Below are 16,404 nucleotides of genomic sequence, written 5' to 3'. Positions count from 1 at the left end.
GAGCAAGGCTGCCTTCCCACAAAACCCTGTGAGGTGTTTAATGGCACCGACACGACCCCTACAAGCTGCCCAAGCTCCCCCGTGCTCTACGTGAAGTAATGCGGCTTCTTCACGTTGATGCCGTACTCGGCCAGCGCTGGCGTCAGGTCCTCCATGGTCAGCGTGTACTTCTTGTCCTGAGGGACAGGGGGCAGGTGGTCACAGCAGGGACAGCCGGGGCTGTGGGACCCCCCACGGTGCAGGGACAGGTGTGTCCCAGTGCCAGAGGAGCTGCTCGGCAGCATTAGGGCATTCCCAGCTCCCCACGTTCTGCCCTCAGACATCCCCAGACAACTAGCACCAAATCCCATTAGCTTTGCGGAGCCCCTGAAGCCCAGATATGGCACTCGGAGGGTCCCCAGAACCCCTCACTCCAGCTCCTCCCCAAGCCCAGACCTGCAGTCACTGCTGGGGTGCAGGAGCACCAAAGGGTGTCCACAATCTCCTCGTGTCCCCACCAGCCCCTCCCCACCTGCAGGGACCACCTGGGCCAGCAGGTTTTGGGATTTCTACACTCGGTGGCTGCAGGCTCAGCCCCATCCCCAGAGCGGGCTCCCCGCTTCCCCCAGAGCCCTCACCTTGCTCTTGCTGCGGGAGCTGCCCGAGGCCGTGCCCTTCATTTTGCAGTGCTGCAGCGCGTCGTTGGCGATGTCTGAGATGAACTTCTGTGCCGCCAGCGAGATCAGGCGGATTCTGCGGGACAGGGACCGTGTCAGCGAGGTGACAGGGGTCCGTGGGCCCCTCTGCCGGACCCCTGCGGGGTTCCTGCCACTCCCCCCCACCTTGCAGCCACTCACATGCGGGGGTCCGAGGCCTCAAACCCTGCCCGGTTCAGGTAATACCCTGTGACGGCGTCCGGGATCTGGGAAGGGAAGAGTTGGAACAGCTCCACGGCCCCGCGGGAGCATTCCCACATCCTGTATCCCGTCGCACAGGAGCCGCCCCGTATCCCAGTACCGTGGGACCTGCCCTGTGTCCCGTCCCGCCCGGCCCATAGGAACCGCCCTGTGTGTCGGTACCGTGGGCGTGTAGTCCTCTAGCTGCATGAGGAAGTCCACGAGCGGCGTGGTGGACACCACGGGCTTCACGTCCCCGTTGGCCGCGGGCGGCACGTACACGCCGTTGGACATGGTCCCGTCCGGGGGGGCGGCCACGGCTGCGGACACCGGCACTACGGGACAGCACGGTCAGCGCTAGGAACCCCGCACCGCCGGCACCGGCAATGCGGCTAGCACGGTCAGCGGGACCCGGGACACCCGCGGCCGCCGGACGCCGCTCCCTCGGCCACAGCGGCTCAAGCCCCGTCCCGCGGGGCTCCCTTGCGCGGGGCCCGTCCCCCGCCGCCCCCCATCGCGACTCACCGGGCCCCCTCCCGCCGGCCGCACAGCCCTCGGTGGCCCGCGCCGCGCCGCCTCCCGCAGCCGGCGCCGCCCCGGGCCCGGCGCTGCCCACAGCGGCCGGGCTGGGCTTGCTGCCCTCGGCGGGGCCTGGCGGGGCCGCCGGGGCCGCGGCCGCGGGGTCGGGATCGGCGCTGCCGCTCATGGTCCCGGCCCCAGCCTCCGCTTCGCGCCTGCGCGCGCCAAGCCGCCCTATTGGCCCCGCGCCCCCCCGCCCCGCCCCTCTCGGGCCCCCGCCCCGCCCCCCATTGGTCCAGCTCTCCGACGCTCACCGCCCCGCACGCCCCCTAGCGGAGGCGCGGGCACAAACAGAGACGGCGGGCGGGGCTTTGCCTGTTTATTGCCCCGCCCCCGTCGGCCCCGCCCCGCCCCCAGCTCCGCGGCGTTCGCTGTCCGGTCCCGCTGTCCGGTCCCGCTGTCCGTGCCCCGCTGTCCGTGCCCCGCTGTCCGTGCCCCCGCTGTCCGTGCCCCGCTGTCCGTGCCCCCGCTGTCCGTGCCCCCGCTGTCCGGCCACGGCGTCCCGGTCAGCGCGGCCCCAGCGCCCGTAGCAGGCTCGGGAAGTTGGGGGTGCCCCAGCCAGTGACCGGGTCCCAGGCGGGGGTGGCACAGAAGCCCTGGCCCTGAACGGTGCCGTCCAGGCAGGACAGGTGGCAGCCCTGGATCACCTGCGGAGACCAGCCTCAGTACTGGGGCTCGGGGACGCCCCCCAAGGACAGCGACCTCCGGAGTACAGGAGCCCCACACAGCCCTGGGACAAGGACCCCGGGGCATAGGGACCACCCAGGACAGGGGTACCATGGACACAGGGACCCTGCCCACAGTCCCCGGGAACCAGGGACAGCTGTCCCTGCCATCCTGCGACAGGAATCCCGGGGACAGCGGCCCCAGACATCTGACACGGGGCCTCCACACAACGCCCCCTATGGCACGGGCCTCCCCTGCCCAGGGTCCCCTCAGGACACTGGCAATGTGGAACAGCACACTCAGCTGGACCCTGGGACCTCTGCAGCCCCGGCCACACAAGGGGACCTGCCCCACAAAGCTCACAGGAGCCCATGGGGACCCCCCAGGACCCCACTCCCAAGGAAAGGTCAAGGGGAAGCCCAGGACCCCCTCCCATGGGAAGGCCATAGGGATTCTCTCCTGCCCTGCAGCAGGACACTGCTGGCCCTGCCCCAGGCACAACTCTGAGAGCACGGGCCCCAGGACAGCCCGCTCAGCGCCCAGCCCAGCCTTGGAACCCCATGGCCTTCCCAGCCCCATGGACAAGGCCCACCCCAGGCCTCCGCCCAACATTTCAGGACACCCAAAGTCCCCTCAGCCCCCAGGACAGCCCCTCCAGCCCCCATTCCCTGCCCCACTCACATCGTAGAATGCGTCACCATGTCCTTGCTTCTGCAGCTGGTAGAGCGCCGGGTTGAGGAAGCCAAGGGGTGCCAGCCCCCGCTGCAGGCGCCGGTCGTTGATCAGAGCCACCATGCCTGCCACCACCGGTGTGGACGCCTGCGTGGGCACAACCCCTCAGCCCAGGGCCCTGCAGTGCCGGAGGGCAGCAGGGGGTGGGCTCCTTACCGAGGTCCCCGACACCCAGGGCAGGGGGATGCGGTTTGTCACCACCCAGTAGTTGTCAGAGAGCGCGGCCAGGTCCGGGTACGCGCGGCCGCTGCTGTTGTAGTAGGAGCTGGGCGGCAGCTTCGAGGCTGAGCGCAGGAAACGCCCGACAGCAGCAGCCTGGGAACGGCACGGCCCGTGGGCATCCCCAAAGCCACTGTCCCCCCATCCCTAACCCTGCAGCCCTGTCTGCACCCCCCAGCCTGGCAGCGTCCCTCACCTGGTACTCAGGCATAGGGAAGATGTTGCTGAAGCCGCCCCCACTGATGTAATCTGTCACCTCCTCTGTCACCAGGAAGGGGTTCTTGAAGGACGTACCACCCACAGTGGTGACGTAGGGACTGGGGAAACAGAGGGACACTGCAGGTGGGCACACGGCTGCCTGGGCCTCAGCAGCCCCCTCTGCCACCACCACCTCACCCCACAAACTAGACCAACCCCCGGAGCTGCACAGGCTGCAGCGCTGGGGTCTGTAAGCATGCTGGTGAGGACCCTAAGGTGACCTTCCAGGGGCTCAGACCCCACTGGGGCCGGGGCCGGCCGTGCCCCCGCAGGTCTGTGCTGGCCCCTCACACCCACCTGGAAGCCGGGAAGCTGGGCCGGAACGTGTGGTTCCCGCTGTGCTCCCGCCGACAGCCAGCACCGTCGTCACCTGCCGACACGGGAACAGGTGACAGGCGACCACGGCGCCCCAGGCACCCCTTCCCCAGCCCTGCTCGGTGCTTGGGCTCGGCCGTGGCAGGCCCCGGCCGCACCTGAGGCAAACAGGATGGTGAGGCCGCGGGCCGCCGCCTTCATGAACTCGGTGTTGACACGCTCCATGTAGGCGTAGGACAGGCTGTCCTCGTCGTCCCCGTAGCTCACCGAGTGCACCCAGGGCAGTGCTGACATGTTGCTGAGCAGCAGCAGCCAGGCCAAGAAGGGCTCCTGGCTCTCGTGGCGCCCTGCAAGGACATCAGGGAAGGGACACGTGGGACACCTCCTCCGACATCAGTGATGGGGAGCCCTGCCTCATCAGCACCAGCACCTTCCTATGCAGTGCAGCCCCAAGTGCTCCTTTCTGTGGGCCGTGGAGTCACAGCACATCCAGCCTGGAGCTCCGTGAGCTCATCCTGGGGCTCCTCACATTGACAGCGCCGAGCCTCAGCTCAGCCCATGGGGTTGGCAAGACGGTCATCATTAGCCCAGGACAGGGGATTACACTCACACCCCTCTCCAGGACTGCCCCAGGGCTGCAGCCACATGGGCACCTGTGGACCCAGCAGGGCCTCAGCTCCTCCTCTGGCAACAGGTCCCAGCAGAGTAGCACGTGTACCACCTCCACACATCCCAGCTACACCTGCCCAGGTCCCTCCCTGCCCTCCAGCCCTCTCCACTGGGAGGGGAGCAGAGCCCCAGCCACCCCCACTCACTCTCAGTCACCCATGTCACTGTACCAGTAACTGTGTGAGGGCGGAGGGAAGGGCAGTGTTCATCTGCTGTCACTGTCACCATCAGGGACAGGGCCACTGTCCCTGTGGCACTCACCTGCTCAACCAGTTCCCCATATGGGACAGGGACACTGCCCCCAGCACTGTGCCCTGTTTGTGTTTGTGCAGGCTGTTTGGCAATTTGTTTTCCCAATTCCCTCACTCTCCCTCATCTGCTCCACTGGGAGACTCGTGGGTGGGAGCTCAGCAGCAGCAGAGCTGGAAAACCCCACGGGAGGAGGACTGTGCTTCATGGGAGCTGAGTGGGGCAGCTGCTCCGTATGGTGCCAGCAATGAAATCCCTGCTTCAGGATACTCTGGACGTTGAAGGTTCACAGAGTTCAAAGTCACTACACACAGCAGGAGTGATGTCCCCAGGAGAGGGGAATGCGGTGCCAGCTCTGACTTGGGGAGCACACAGGATCGACTCCCACAGCAGCTGGGAAAGCCCCTGGGGCTGTACTACAGCCAGCTGTCTGCACAGCCCTGCAAGCTCTCCTCTCACTCCTCCGAGCACTCCCCTCTCCCATTCCAGCCCCCTCCCACACACCTCCAAGTGTTCCCTTCCCTGCTCCAGGCACTCCCCTCCTCCCTCTGGGTGCTCTCCTTCCCCCTCCAGGTGTTCCCTCTGCCCCTCCGGGCTCTTCCCCAGTACCTGCATTGCTGAAGACCCAGGTGGAGACATTGGCACCTGTGCTCATGATGTATTCCACATCCAGGCTGGCCTCCAGCCCAGCTTTGCCATGGCCCTGGTGCCCCACCACCCGATCCACCTGCGTGCGGTGGGCAAAGCCGCTACCAAAGAGCTGCATGAACTCAGCCAGGTCAGCTTGGTGGAAGTACTGCTCGAGAAACTGTGGGACACAGAGCGACAGGTTGTCTCCTCTCGAAAAAACAAGGTAATGTTTTGATCCTGACATAGGAAATTCTCCAGCACGGGTCTGTGCTACACCAGGTATTCCCAGCAGCCACTGAGGGACACCCAGCTGTCCCAAGACCCCCAGACCAGCACCAATCCCTCGGACTGCCACGGCACATGGGCCTCTGACGGGGCAGTGGTTACCTGTGCACAGGCCTGGCTGTTGTTGGGCAGGAGCCCCACGTCCCCCCCTGTCATGTTGTATCTCTGGCGCAGGACAGCCGGTGTCACGCCCAGGTGGAACAACGCTCGTGCCAGCTGTGGGTCCTTCCTGGTCCCGGCTCTGCTGACTGCCTTGCGCTCCGTGGGGAACCGGTGCATCCCACCCACTGCAGCAGAGCCCCGCGGGATGGGAGAGGCTGTCAGGGCACAGAGCCCTGGGAAGGCAGCACAGAGCCCTTGGGCTCTCCATCACTGCCCCCACTTCTACATGGGCAGGCCAACAGTAGGGCTTGGAGAGCCCAGCCCTGCAGCCCCAGCCCGGGGGAAGAGCCTCTTCAGCCTTCCCACGGCTGAGCCTTCCTCAGCCTTCCCACAGCTCAGCCACAGCCTCAGCCTGGCACCCCCTCCACTTTTCATGGGATGGTCACTGGATCCCATGGAACAGGGATCTGCAGGAGGGAGGTCTGTCCCCCAGCAGCAGCTGCACCTGCATTCCGCAGCCTCACCTCCCCCAGGTGGGACATACCGAAGTCCAGGTGCTTGGCGAGCTCTGCAGGGACAGTGTAGGGCAGTGGGGACCGCACCAGGCTGAGCTGGCCCTGTACGTAGCGGTGGAACTCGGCCCCGGGGAGCAGGCGCTCGGCCGTGCTGCAACACAGGGACAGCTGCTGTGGGACGGGACAGCACCAGGACACAGGGACAGCCATCAGAGGCCAGGAGAGGGCTGGGAGAGAGGGACAGCCACTACGGAGTGGGACTGGACTAGGACACAGGAACAGCCACCACAGGATGGGACAGTACTGAGACACAGGGACAGCCACCACAGGGTCAGCAGAGCCGGTTACAGCCCTTAGAGCTCACCTTGCAGGCAGGTGACACTCCAGAAAGTCAAGGGTGGTGACACTCCAGCAGTCCTCTACACCATGGCCTTGCAGCCACTTCAGAACTGTCATCAGTGTGGCTGGGGAAGGCTGGACCAAGTCCCTCACCTGCTCCAGGGACAGGTACTGCCCTGGGAGGCACACAGGGGTTAGATCCCCTCCCAGGCCGCGGCGGGGTCTAGGGCCTCAGGGATGCGGCCGTTACCGTATCGCGGGGACTGAGGGTCCGAGACCGCCTCGACCAGGCGGGTGAGGCGGGCGGTGCCGCGCTGCCGCAGGGCGAAGGTCAGCTGCACGGGGTGCCCGGGATCCACACGGCCAGCATGGGCCCAGCCGGGGGGCACGCTGCAGGGTGGGTGGTGAGCGGGGCCAGCACCGGCACCCCAGCCCGGCCCAGTCCGGCCCGGCCACCGCCCCGGACCTACCGGAACGGCTGGTCCCGCTCCAGCTCCAGCGCGAGCCCCGGGGCGCAGCTCCAGGCGGCCGCACACAGCGCCAGCACGGCGGGGATCCCCCAACACCTGAAATGGGCTCAGGGGAGCACGGGCAATGGCACGGCCGTGGGGAACCGGGACTGACCGGCGACTGAGCCCGAAACCCGTCTGACTACCCCTTACCCCGGGTCTGGGGAGCCCCCCGGAGCTCCCCGAGTCCCAGCACCGGGGAGCCTGTCTGACCCTGCTGCCCTGTCACTGGGGAGCCCCGCCTGACCCGCGAGCCCTCACCACCAGGGAACCCCGCCTGCCCCCCCGGTCCCCGTCCCCACCGCCATCCGGGAGCCCTGTCGGACCCCTGCGGTCCCCATCGCCGCCGGGGCCGGAAGGCGCCCCCGCCCCGTCATCGCCCCCACCGCGGAGTGTCCCGGTGGGGCCGGGGAGCCCCGCTCGGTGCCCGCTCCGTGCCCGTTACCCCCGCGCCATGCCGCCGTGCCGCCCGGTCACGTGTGCGGGCGCGTGACTCCCGCCACGTGGGGACACCAAAACAGAGGTCACGTGACGGCGGTCACGTGACGGGCGGAGCTGCGGGCTCGGCGCCGGCGGAGCCTCAGGGCGGCGGGGCCGGGCTGCGAGCGGCGGGGCCGCGGGGCTCCGGGGCCGCGGGGCTCCGGGCGGCGGGGTGGGCTCCGGGCACGGCCCTGGCCGCCCCCGCCCCGTCTCCCGGCGCGGTGCAGACACGTTCCCGGCCCGGACAGGGGGTTCGGCCGAGGGCCCGTGTCGGGCTCCCGGGCTCCCGAAGGGCAGGGCTCCTTGCAGGGCTGGGGGTCCTGGGCTGGAGGCAGGACGAGAGTCCGTGCAGGACCGATGGCCGCGGACTGCTGGGAGCGGGAGGAGAGGCCCTTGAAAGGCTGGGGGTCCTGCTCGGGTCCGGGCCGGACGGGGCGGAGGGGTCCCGTGCAGGAGGGGCTGCTGCGAGCAGCGCAGGAGATACACGATAGATAACAACCATTAACGAGCATCAACTCCAGACATCACCCCTGGAACAGGAAACCAAACACTGAGAACTTCGACACTTGGGACCAATGAACAATGAACCAATGAATTTCTATGTGTTTTGACTGTATAAAATATGTAGAAAATCTAGTAAAATTCACGTGTCATGGAATGATTTTTCTCTGCACAACCCAGGACATATGTGGATGAAACAACTTCTGTTGCACATCCTGGCCAGGATAAAGTAATGCCTTGATTCTCTAACAGTAAAAATGTTGTTGGAGAGTTTTTTGGTTTTCCTGCAGTTTCAGTGACAAACCCAGTCACACGGCACATCCCACGGCTCCAGCAGTTCCCAGCTGCTTTCCTGCTTCTGCAGAGCAGGGTCCAGGCCAGGAGGAGACAGGCAATAGGAAAACCACCTGCCCAGCCGTGGCTGCCAATCCCCCGCACTGGAGCAATGCCAGAGGCGTCTCTTCCTGCTCCCCTGCTCCAGCCCCACCGACTGCCCTGGCCTGGCAGCCCCGGCCTCCTCCTGGCCGCAGACAGAGGGGGGAGCCAGCTGCCCTGGCCGCAGCCAGGGGCTGGGTGCTGTCGGGGCTGCACGCCCCATGTCCAGTTTGGGGATGGACTCTCTAAGTGGGATGGGATTTGCAGGGGATGATGTCTGGCTCTGTCTGGACAGCCGGGATTAAGGCAGCTGGGCAGAGCTAATCGTGTTAAGGAACATCTGCTGCTGGTCCGTGCCTGGGAGGTCAGGGAGCCTCGGTGTCCCTGGCTGGAGCCTCGCTCTGGACCCTCATGTGCTGCTCCCGCTGATGGGGTGAAGTGAGTCCCTGCTCTTGGCAGTTGGGTTTTCCCGAGGCCAGGAACACCTGAGGAGGATGGTGGCACTGAGGGCAGCCAGCATGCCCGCTGTGCCCCAGCAGGGAGCTGGAAGGGGTCGGGCTGGGGGAGGAAGGAGCAGAGGGAACCCCAGGGACATCATCAGGGACGGGGTGGCCCTTTCCCCTTCTACCCCGGCTGTGCAGGCTTGTGCTTACCCCTGCAGGGCGAGGAGCCCTGTTGGAGAGGGGGGACGGGAGCTGCCCCCTGGTCCCAGAGCGCTGCCAGCAGGGCTGGGCATGCCTTGGGGGCTGTGCAGAATAGGCTGGGGCTGTGCAGGACTCGCTGTGGGGTGTTGGAACCTGAGAGCTGAGAACAGGGAGTAAACAGGTTGGTTTGGGAACAACAAAAAAAGGTAAAGCAGTGAAGGCAGGGTGGAAATGGCTGATCATATGTAGGTGGTTGATTGTCACTGTGTGGGTCTGGCCACATCCAACACCTGACAGCTGCACGGCCACTCCTGGTTCTTCAGCTCTGTAACTGTTTCCCGGGCTTGGGGGGCCCTGTTTGGTGAGGAGTGTGGCGTCAGGTCACAGTGTCTGGAGACCAGCAAAGAGCCCTGCGCATGCCTGTGTCACCCAACAGGGATAAGCAGAGCCAAAGCTACTGGGCAGACTGGTGGAATCACTGGAGCACTGGGACTGGTGGGATCACTGGAGCACTGGGATCCCCAGGGCAGGTCTGTGTGTGCTGGCTGTGATCAGGCTGCGCCTTGGGGAACTTGTGTGTCCCGGTGTCCTCAGTGGGGATCCCGGGAATGTGAGGTACCTGCTGGGCAGACGACGTGTCCAGGTGTGGCTGCTGCAGCTCTGGGTGCCTGCACAGCCCTGCCCACAGCCCTCAGCAGAGACAGGGTACGGGATGGGATGGGGATGCCTGTGGCATGTGGGACCAGCTGTGTGCACGTGTGGAGACATGCCTTCCACAGCTGTGTTCGCATGTATGCCTGTATGGAAACACACCCAGCCTCGCTGCTGGACAGCCCCAAGGCCATGGTCCTGCTGCAGCTCCACTGGCCTCTCAGGAAAAGGACTTGGCAGGATGCAGCCATGGATGTGGGTGCCAGAGCCTGGCCCACATGAGCCCTCCATCATGCAGGTCCAATATCCCCCCTCTGGTGAGTGCCTTGGGAACATGGTGCCAGTCTGGCACGAGCCCAGGGCAGCAGGGATGGGGCTGTGTCTGTACAAACGTGTGGTTTATTAAGGCATTTTTTGAGACGTTGGCACTTGGGTTCAGGCTGCACCGAGTGGCCCCTGCACGGCCGTGGGCAGCGCTGGTACATGCAGCTCCACAAGACACAATACAAAAGGTACAAACGAGTAAAAACAGGAATTGTAGTACAATGTGTAAAAATAAATAACTGGGGGCTCAGTGACCCCAGCCCAAAGCAGGGTGCATGTGTCTGGCCCTTCCTGTGGTGTGCAGCGTGACCCATCTGTGTTCCCATCCCAGATGTGCAGTGGAGCTGGGCTGTCTGGGCAGCACAGGGCTGGGGGGCATGGGGCACCCCAGCATGGGACTAGGGAGCACCAGGATACCCCCAGAGTGCCCCTACGGAGCCTGGGGAGAACAATGTGTCCCCACAGTGCTCGTGAGCAGGACAGAGAGGGGATGAGGGTGCCCACCCCAAGAACCTCTGTGGGCTGTCCCTGTGCCAAGGCAGAACCGTCTCCCCCTCCCAGGGCACCTCAGGCCCCTGTGGTCCCCAGGCAAGAGTGGGCATGGCCCTTGGTGGGGCTCCCTTGGTGTCCCTGTCACTGTTGCAGATGCCTGTCCTCTGTCACTGCCCTGTGCCCAGGACAGCACCTGGGACCCAGCGGCATGTGCCAGGACCCCATGGCACAAGGGGGATGAGAGGCTGACTGTGACACACGGAGCTGCAGCCACAGATGGCTCTTCATGGGAAACGGGGGGACAGGCAGAAGTGATGCATTTGTGTGCTGTGACACCTGTGGGGCTGGGGCTGCAGCCACACTGCAGATGTCCTGGGTCTGGGGAATGTGTGATTGGAAGGAGCTCCCCCCCAGCTCTGCTCAGGCATAGGGTGTCCCCCCAACCACCAAACACACTCTTGACCAGACTGGGCATTCAGGACTGCTGTGGGGCACCCCGTGCTGTTCCAGCCCTCGCTCTGCACCCATGGCCGTGTGGGGATCACAGCCCCGGGAGCACCGGGCTGCAGCAGCAGAGCCCAGGGCCGCACTCCCAGGGCCCGTGACGTGGGAGCAGCTCCCGTGAGCAGCCGGGCTCAGGGACAGCTCCGGTGGGGTCAGTGTGCTGCGGGTGTGACCGGCCATGCGCAGTGCTGGGGGGAGACGGAGACCGGCCCCAGGGCAGGGGCTCCGTTCGGGCTCACAACATGCATAATGGGGGTGCAGAGCAGCCCTGCAGAGGGGGCTGGGGCCAGGAGCAGGGGGTTCTGGCACCTTGACTACTTTCTGGAGGTGGCCCAGACAGTGCTGGGAAGCAATCATGCAAGAGGGCCCCAGGGAAGGCCAGATGCCCAGTGTCCCCATTGCGGCTGTAAGAGAACATGCTGGGCAATGTGGCTTTTTGGGGCACCACCTCCCACCTGTGCCCCTGCAGCTGCAGGCTGAGGCGGGTGCGGGTCACAGCAGGCATCACCACTGCTGCTGAGGCTGCGCTGTCCCTATCAGCTTCACACAGCTCTGCCAGCCCCATTGTGCTGCCTGTGCCTGGGCACTGTCCCTGCCTGGGACCCTTGCCCAGAGAGGTACCTGGTCCCAGGAACGGGATTCCCACGTTGAGCATGGCAGGCGCCTCCCTCCGAGGACCACAGGAACCATCCTGAAGTTCTGGGCAGGAGATTCCCTGGATGTGTCACCTGCAGTGGGTAGCGAAAGGGCAAGAGAGACCTCAAAGGCTCTCCTGTCTCTGCCCAGACACAGACATGCAGCAAGTTGTGAGCACTGCTGCCTTCTGCTGCAGCTAGCCCGGTGAGTGTCCCCTCCCGGCCAGGGGGCAGGTTCATTCCCACAGGCAGTGTCCGTGCCCTGGGGCATCACACATGCCCTGGGACATCACCCCCAGCCATGGGGCATCGTCCCCCTGCCCTGGGACTTCCTAGGGTCACAAGGGAAGGCTCAGGGTCCTCCTGGACCCAGGCTGCTGCACAGGGTAGGGTAGGGTCTGGCCCTCCAGCCCCCCCCCCCGCCAGCTCCCCGTTGCTCCCAGAGCACCAAGTACCGTGAAGCACCATCCTGCCCAGCACCAATCTGAGCCACCGCAAGCAGCACGTGGACCATCACCCCGGGGTGCCAGCACTGGGGTCAGCAGTCCATAGGGCACCAGCCAGCACAGGGTCTGCCAAGCTGTGGGGAGGGACAGGGGCCACAGCCCCCAAGGGCATCTGGAGTCCCAGGGGCCCAGGCCAGGCCAGGCTGGGAGCAGGATGAGCACCCATTTTAGCAGTCCTGGGCTGGGCCCCGCTTCGGCCCCATGGCTGCGGGCTGGGGCACAGGAGTCCAGGGGCATAGCTCTAAATCCTGAGCTCAGCCTCCTCAGGAGGCTCCAGCGAGTGCTCAGCACTGATGGTGGAGGTGGATGGCCCCTGTGAGATGCCGAAGGGCGAGACCACAGGGGAGCGGGCGGCCAGCGGGGACAGCGATGGGGAGAAGCTGGGTGACATGGCGGAGGATGAAATGGAACCCTCATGGCTAATAGGCGAGCGGCGCAGGGAGGATGGGTGCGGGAAGGTCCTGCCTGGTGGTGGCTTGGGGGGCACAGACTTGGCCCCTGGATGGGCCACTGAGGTGATGAGGGGCGGGGGGTCGATGCGGGGCTTGGGCTCTGCCTTGGGCTTGGCTGGGAAGGGTTTGCGCAGGGAGCTCTCATCCTTGAGGCGGGCGATCTCCGTGAAGACACTGGCCAGTGGCTGGAACTGGGGACACCAGTTCAGCAGGTAATCCCAGTTGTAGCTGCCGCGGAGCTCCTCGTCGCTGGCCACAATGGCGGTGAGCGAGCCCTCCACGGAGGGCTTGCCGTCCTCTGGGAAGGTGTAGTCCTGGGGCTGTGAGGAGACGCTGAGGCCGCAGCGGACGCCCAGGAAGGCACTGCCCCCCCCGTCCTCACGGTACAGCTGCAGGGGTGGCCCTGGCAGCAGCAACCCAGAGCCCTTCTTGCTCTTGAACCACTGGGCGCTCTCCAACGCAGCTGGCTCACAGGAGATGTCGGAGAGCTGGTCAGCATCCTGCTGGATGCCAGAGTCAGGGCCGCGGGCAGCGATGTGCTCCTGCATGGAGGCTGTGATGCTGGCCACGCGTGGGTACTCATTGATCATCCGTATCTCGTCATCCTCAGCAGCTTCAGCAGATCCACGGCCACTGGAATGCGAGGGGTCCAGGGAGCCGCCCCGCGTGTAGGGCCCCGCCGGCTCAGTCCCATACCCTGGCAGCGCCTGGTGGTAGATGTGCTCAGCCCCAGGCAGTGCTGGCTCCTCACGGCCCAGCTTCTGCAAAGACCCGCTCTGTGCACGGGCCAGTGCCCCCTCTCCCTCTGCCTTCTTACGGCCCCGGCGCTGCCGGGAGCGCACCAGGGCCAGCACGATGGCCACGGCAGCCAGCACCACCACAACACCCAGCGAGGCGGCCACGGCCACCAGCAGGAGGTTGAGGTCAGGTGCCAGGCCAAAGGAGGTGTGCGTGACGTCAATGGTGACCTGCGCAGAGGCCACACGGGAAGCAGGCAGTGGGCTGCGTGCCTGCACCTCCAGGCTCATCTCCCGTGGCTCCCTCTTGGCGCGCCCAGCCCCGGCTTGAGGCTGGCTGTCCACACGCAGGTAGATAGAACCCGTGGTCTGGTTGATGGCAAAGTATGGTGAGGGCTTTGCCAGGGTGTACAGCACAACACCATCAACCCCCTCATCCTCATCCGTGGCCAGGACCCGCCCAATGCTCTGCCCTTTGCGCGCGCCCTCAGGCACCTCGAAGTTGAAGGAGGGGCTCAGGAAGATGGGATCATACTCATCTTCCCCTGTCACCAGCACCCTCACAGTCACAGTGGCCGAGGCATTGCCAGCGTCGGTGGCTCGAACCAGGAGCTGGAAGGCTTTGGCTCGCTCATAGTCAAAGGTGAGGCGGGAGCGCAGCTCCCCAGAGCTCCCATTGACAGCAAAGGCGTCCCGGCCGTCCCCAGTGCTGGGGTCCCCCACTGCCTGCTCCAGCACCACGTACCGCAGCTCCCCAAAGGCGCCGGTGTCGGCATCAACAGCACGCAGCGTGGTGACCAGTGTGCCAGGGGGCAAGTTCTCCCGGATGCTGGCGCTCAGCACCTCCACCGGGAAGTATGGCTTATTGTCGTTGATGTCTTTCACCTCAATGGCCACGGGGACCAGCGCAAAGTGCCCGCCTGGTGTGTCCGTGGCCCGCACCACCAGTGTGTGCAGTGCCTGGGCCTCCCGATCCAGTGGCCGCGCCAGGCTCAGGGCCCCCGTGCTCTCATGAAGCTGGAACAGCCCGTGCTGGTCACCTGAGCTGATGGTGTAGTGAACGCGGCCGCGCGGCCCCGAGTCGGCATCGTGGGCTGCCACACGCAGCAGCTCGGTGCCAGGCAGCGCGGCCTCGCTCACCGCTGCACGGTACTCGGCCCGGCTGAACACGGGCGGGTTGTCATTGACGTCCTGCACAGTAATCAGCACGGGCACCGTGGCACTGCGCTGCGGCAGGCCCCGGTCCGAGGCTGCCACAGTCAAGTTGTACACTGGGATGGCCTCGAAGTCCAAGGACTCCACAAGCACCAGGGCCCCCTGCGTGCGGAGCTGTCCCCCGGCCCGGGCCACCCGGCTCTCCACCTGAAAGGCGTTGCCGCCGTTCCCACTGACGATGGTGTAGTCAAAGCCAGCGTTCTCCCGGGAGAGGTCGGCGTCACCCGCCTCCAGCATTAGCACAGTGGTGCCTGGGCGCAGGTCCTCGGGAATGCTGGCGTTGTAGCATTGCTCCTGGAAGCGGGGGCTGTGGTCGTTAACATCCAGAACCTGGAGCTGCACTGTGGCCCAGGATGAGAGGCTGGGGGAGCCGTGGTCGCGGGCCTCCACCACCAGGTCCAGGGTGGGCTGGCTGGCATTGAACTCCACCTGCCGGGTGGTGAAGAGGGTCCCTGTGGAGCACAAAGCCAGGGTCAGCATGGGAGCCAGTGGGAGCTGGGAAGGGTATCAGCTGGAGGAGCATTTGATGGTCACCCTGCTGTGTCTGCTTCACCAGCCACACCAGAAAGTGACCTTGTGCGGGTTTGAACAGAGGCAGGATGGGGGCACTCCCCTCCACAGGCTACCTTAGATTGACCCATGAGAGAGGCACACAGAGCACTAAGCCCACGCACCATTGCTGGGGTCGATGGCAACATCAGGGCTGGGCACAGCCAGGTGGAAGGTGATGTCCCCGTTGCTCCCTGAGTCGGGGTCAGTAGCACTCACAGTGAGGATGACACTGCCAGCAGGTGTGTGCTCTGGCAGCAGCACCTGGAAGAGGAGGATACCCCAGTCACCATCTGGTTCCCTCCCGCTCAGAGCCCCCAGCATCCCTGGGACAGGGGTCTGGGGCTGGCCAGGCAGCCAAAGCCAAGGGTATCCAGCGTCTCACTGGCCAGGGAAACCACATGCAAGGGGTTTGTGCTCCTAGACTCTTCAAGCATTCCTGGGGCTCCCTAGCCCCTTGCCTGGGCTCCAGTGCTGCAGCACATACTGCCCAAGCCAGCCTCCAACAGGGACCTACCGAGGTCTCGCCACAAACATTTGTCTGAGCTGTGGCCCATTTCCCACCCTCTCTGGCCTCCCCACTGTGCTCATCCATTTCTGCTGGACCCTCTGCATCCAGCTGTGTCCCTTGCAGGGGCTGGTCCCAGTTTCACCTGCCCGGTTTCAACTCCTTCTATGCCACAGTGACAACATGAGCGATGCCAGGATGTAGATGTGGGTCAGAAAGTGGGACCAGAAGGGGCTCAGACCCATCCTCTGCTTTGTAAGGGCAGGTGGGCAGGAAGGAGCTGCGCAAGAGGGCTTGCGTGGGATGGCCCCTGCTGACTGGCACACCTGGTGCATGTACCTGATAGAAAACCTGGGTGAAGGTGGGCACATTGTCATTCACATCCTCCACAAGGACAGTGAGGTTGGCCTCAGTCTCGTGGCGAGTGTCAGAGGCGCGCAGGGTGAGGGTGTAGCGGCTGCGCTGTTCGTGGTCCAGTGGCCCCGTGAGGGCAATGTGGCCACCGTAGCGCAGCACCCCAAAGGTGTCCGCCACGTCCCCCTCCAGCAACAGCGTGTACGAGAGTGCAGGGCCCGAGTCCACATCGTTCCCAGTCAGCTGGGCTATCTGGGTGCCCAGCACTGTGTCTGTGGGGAGCAGACATGTGAGTGAGCAGACCCATCCCTGCCCAGCATACTTGGCTCACCTGCTGGGAAACCAGTTCAATCCAGAGCTTGAGCACCAGGAAGAAGGGAAGATGCCATGGGAGAGGGAGATGCTGGGGGAAGACAAAGGTCTTGGGGGCTTGGCAGGACAGGTGGAGCTATGGCATGGGCACAGGGCATAATGGCTGAGGATTGTGAGCAGGCAGGGCAGGTGTCTGCAGCCAGAGTCCCAGACATGGGGCAGA

General features: G+C 65.1%; 3 protein-coding genes across 3 annotated transcripts in view; all 3 read right to left on the bottom strand.

The window, feature by feature from the left end:
- Positions 1-13: 13 nt before the first annotated feature.
- TAF10 (TATA-box binding protein associated factor 10) lies at positions 14-1,597 on the bottom strand. Its single transcript, XM_053970620.1, has 5 exons — positions 1,401-1,597; positions 1,059-1,210; positions 837-901; positions 618-732; positions 14-176 (listed from the first exon to the last, which is right to left on the bottom strand). Exons 1-5 carry the CDS (start codon positions 1,579-1,581, stop codon positions 87-89), a joined length of 603 nt encoding a protein of 200 aa, XP_053826595.1. The 5' UTR covers positions 1,582-1,597; the 3' UTR covers positions 14-86.
- A 271-nt stretch (positions 1,598-1,868) lies between these two features.
- TPP1 (tripeptidyl peptidase 1) lies at positions 1,869-7,435 on the bottom strand. The gene is made up of 13 exons (XM_053971815.1): positions 7,388-7,435; positions 6,904-6,999; positions 6,684-6,823; positions 6,459-6,609; positions 6,124-6,245; positions 5,580-5,764; positions 5,172-5,370; positions 3,803-3,991; positions 3,627-3,699; positions 3,268-3,388; positions 3,009-3,167; positions 2,802-2,939; positions 1,869-2,101 (listed from the first exon to the last, which is right to left on the bottom strand). Exons 1-13 carry the CDS (start codon positions 7,396-7,398, stop codon positions 1,961-1,963), a joined length of 1,725 nt encoding a protein of 574 aa, XP_053827790.1. The 5' UTR covers positions 7,399-7,435; the 3' UTR covers positions 1,869-1,960.
- Positions 7,436-11,973: 4,538 nt separating this feature from the next.
- The window catches only part of DCHS1 (dachsous cadherin-related 1), a 36,895-nt gene continuing 32,464 nt past the window's right edge, over positions 11,974-16,404 (bottom strand). Inside the window, exons 18-20 of the mRNA XM_053971811.1 lie at positions 15,855-16,141; positions 15,133-15,271; positions 11,974-14,910 (exon numbers count right to left, since the gene is read on the bottom strand). Coding sequence (XP_053827786.1) covers positions 12,296-14,910; positions 15,133-15,271; positions 15,855-16,141 — 3,041 coding nt within the window. The 3' untranslated portion in view covers positions 11,974-12,295. The remainder of the gene's footprint in view (positions 14,911-15,132; positions 15,272-15,854; positions 16,142-16,404) is intronic.

The sequence above is a fragment of the Vidua macroura genome, chromosome 2 (assembly GCF_024509145.1).
Source record: "Vidua macroura isolate BioBank_ID:100142 chromosome 2, ASM2450914v1, whole genome shotgun sequence".
NCBI classification, from domain to species: domain Eukaryota; kingdom Metazoa; phylum Chordata; class Aves; order Passeriformes; family Viduidae; genus Vidua; species Vidua macroura.
This window is presented reverse-complemented; position numbering and strand designations above follow the sequence as displayed.

Coding starts and splice junctions, on each gene's coding strand:
- TAF10 (XM_053970620.1), bottom strand. CDS start 1,581: ATGAGCGGCAGCGCCGATCCCGACCCCGCGGCCGCGGCCCCGGCGGCC. Junction 1,211..1,400: donor GGCCGGCGGGAGGGGGCCCG/GTGAGTCGCGAT, acceptor GCTGTCCCGTAG/TGCCGGTGTCCGCAGCCGTG. Junction 902..1,058: donor TAGAGGACTACACGCCCACG/GTACCGACACAC, acceptor TTCCCTTCCCAG/ATCCCGGACGCCGTCACAGG.
- TPP1 (XM_053971815.1), bottom strand. Junction 6,610..6,683: donor CCCTCAGTCCCCGCGATACG/GTAACGGCCGCA, acceptor TGTGCCTCCCAG/GGCAGTACCTGTCCCTGGAG. Junction 3,700..3,802: donor CACCATCCTGTTTGCCTCAG/GTGCGGCCGGGG, acceptor CCGTGTCGGCAG/GTGACGACGGTGCTGGCTGT.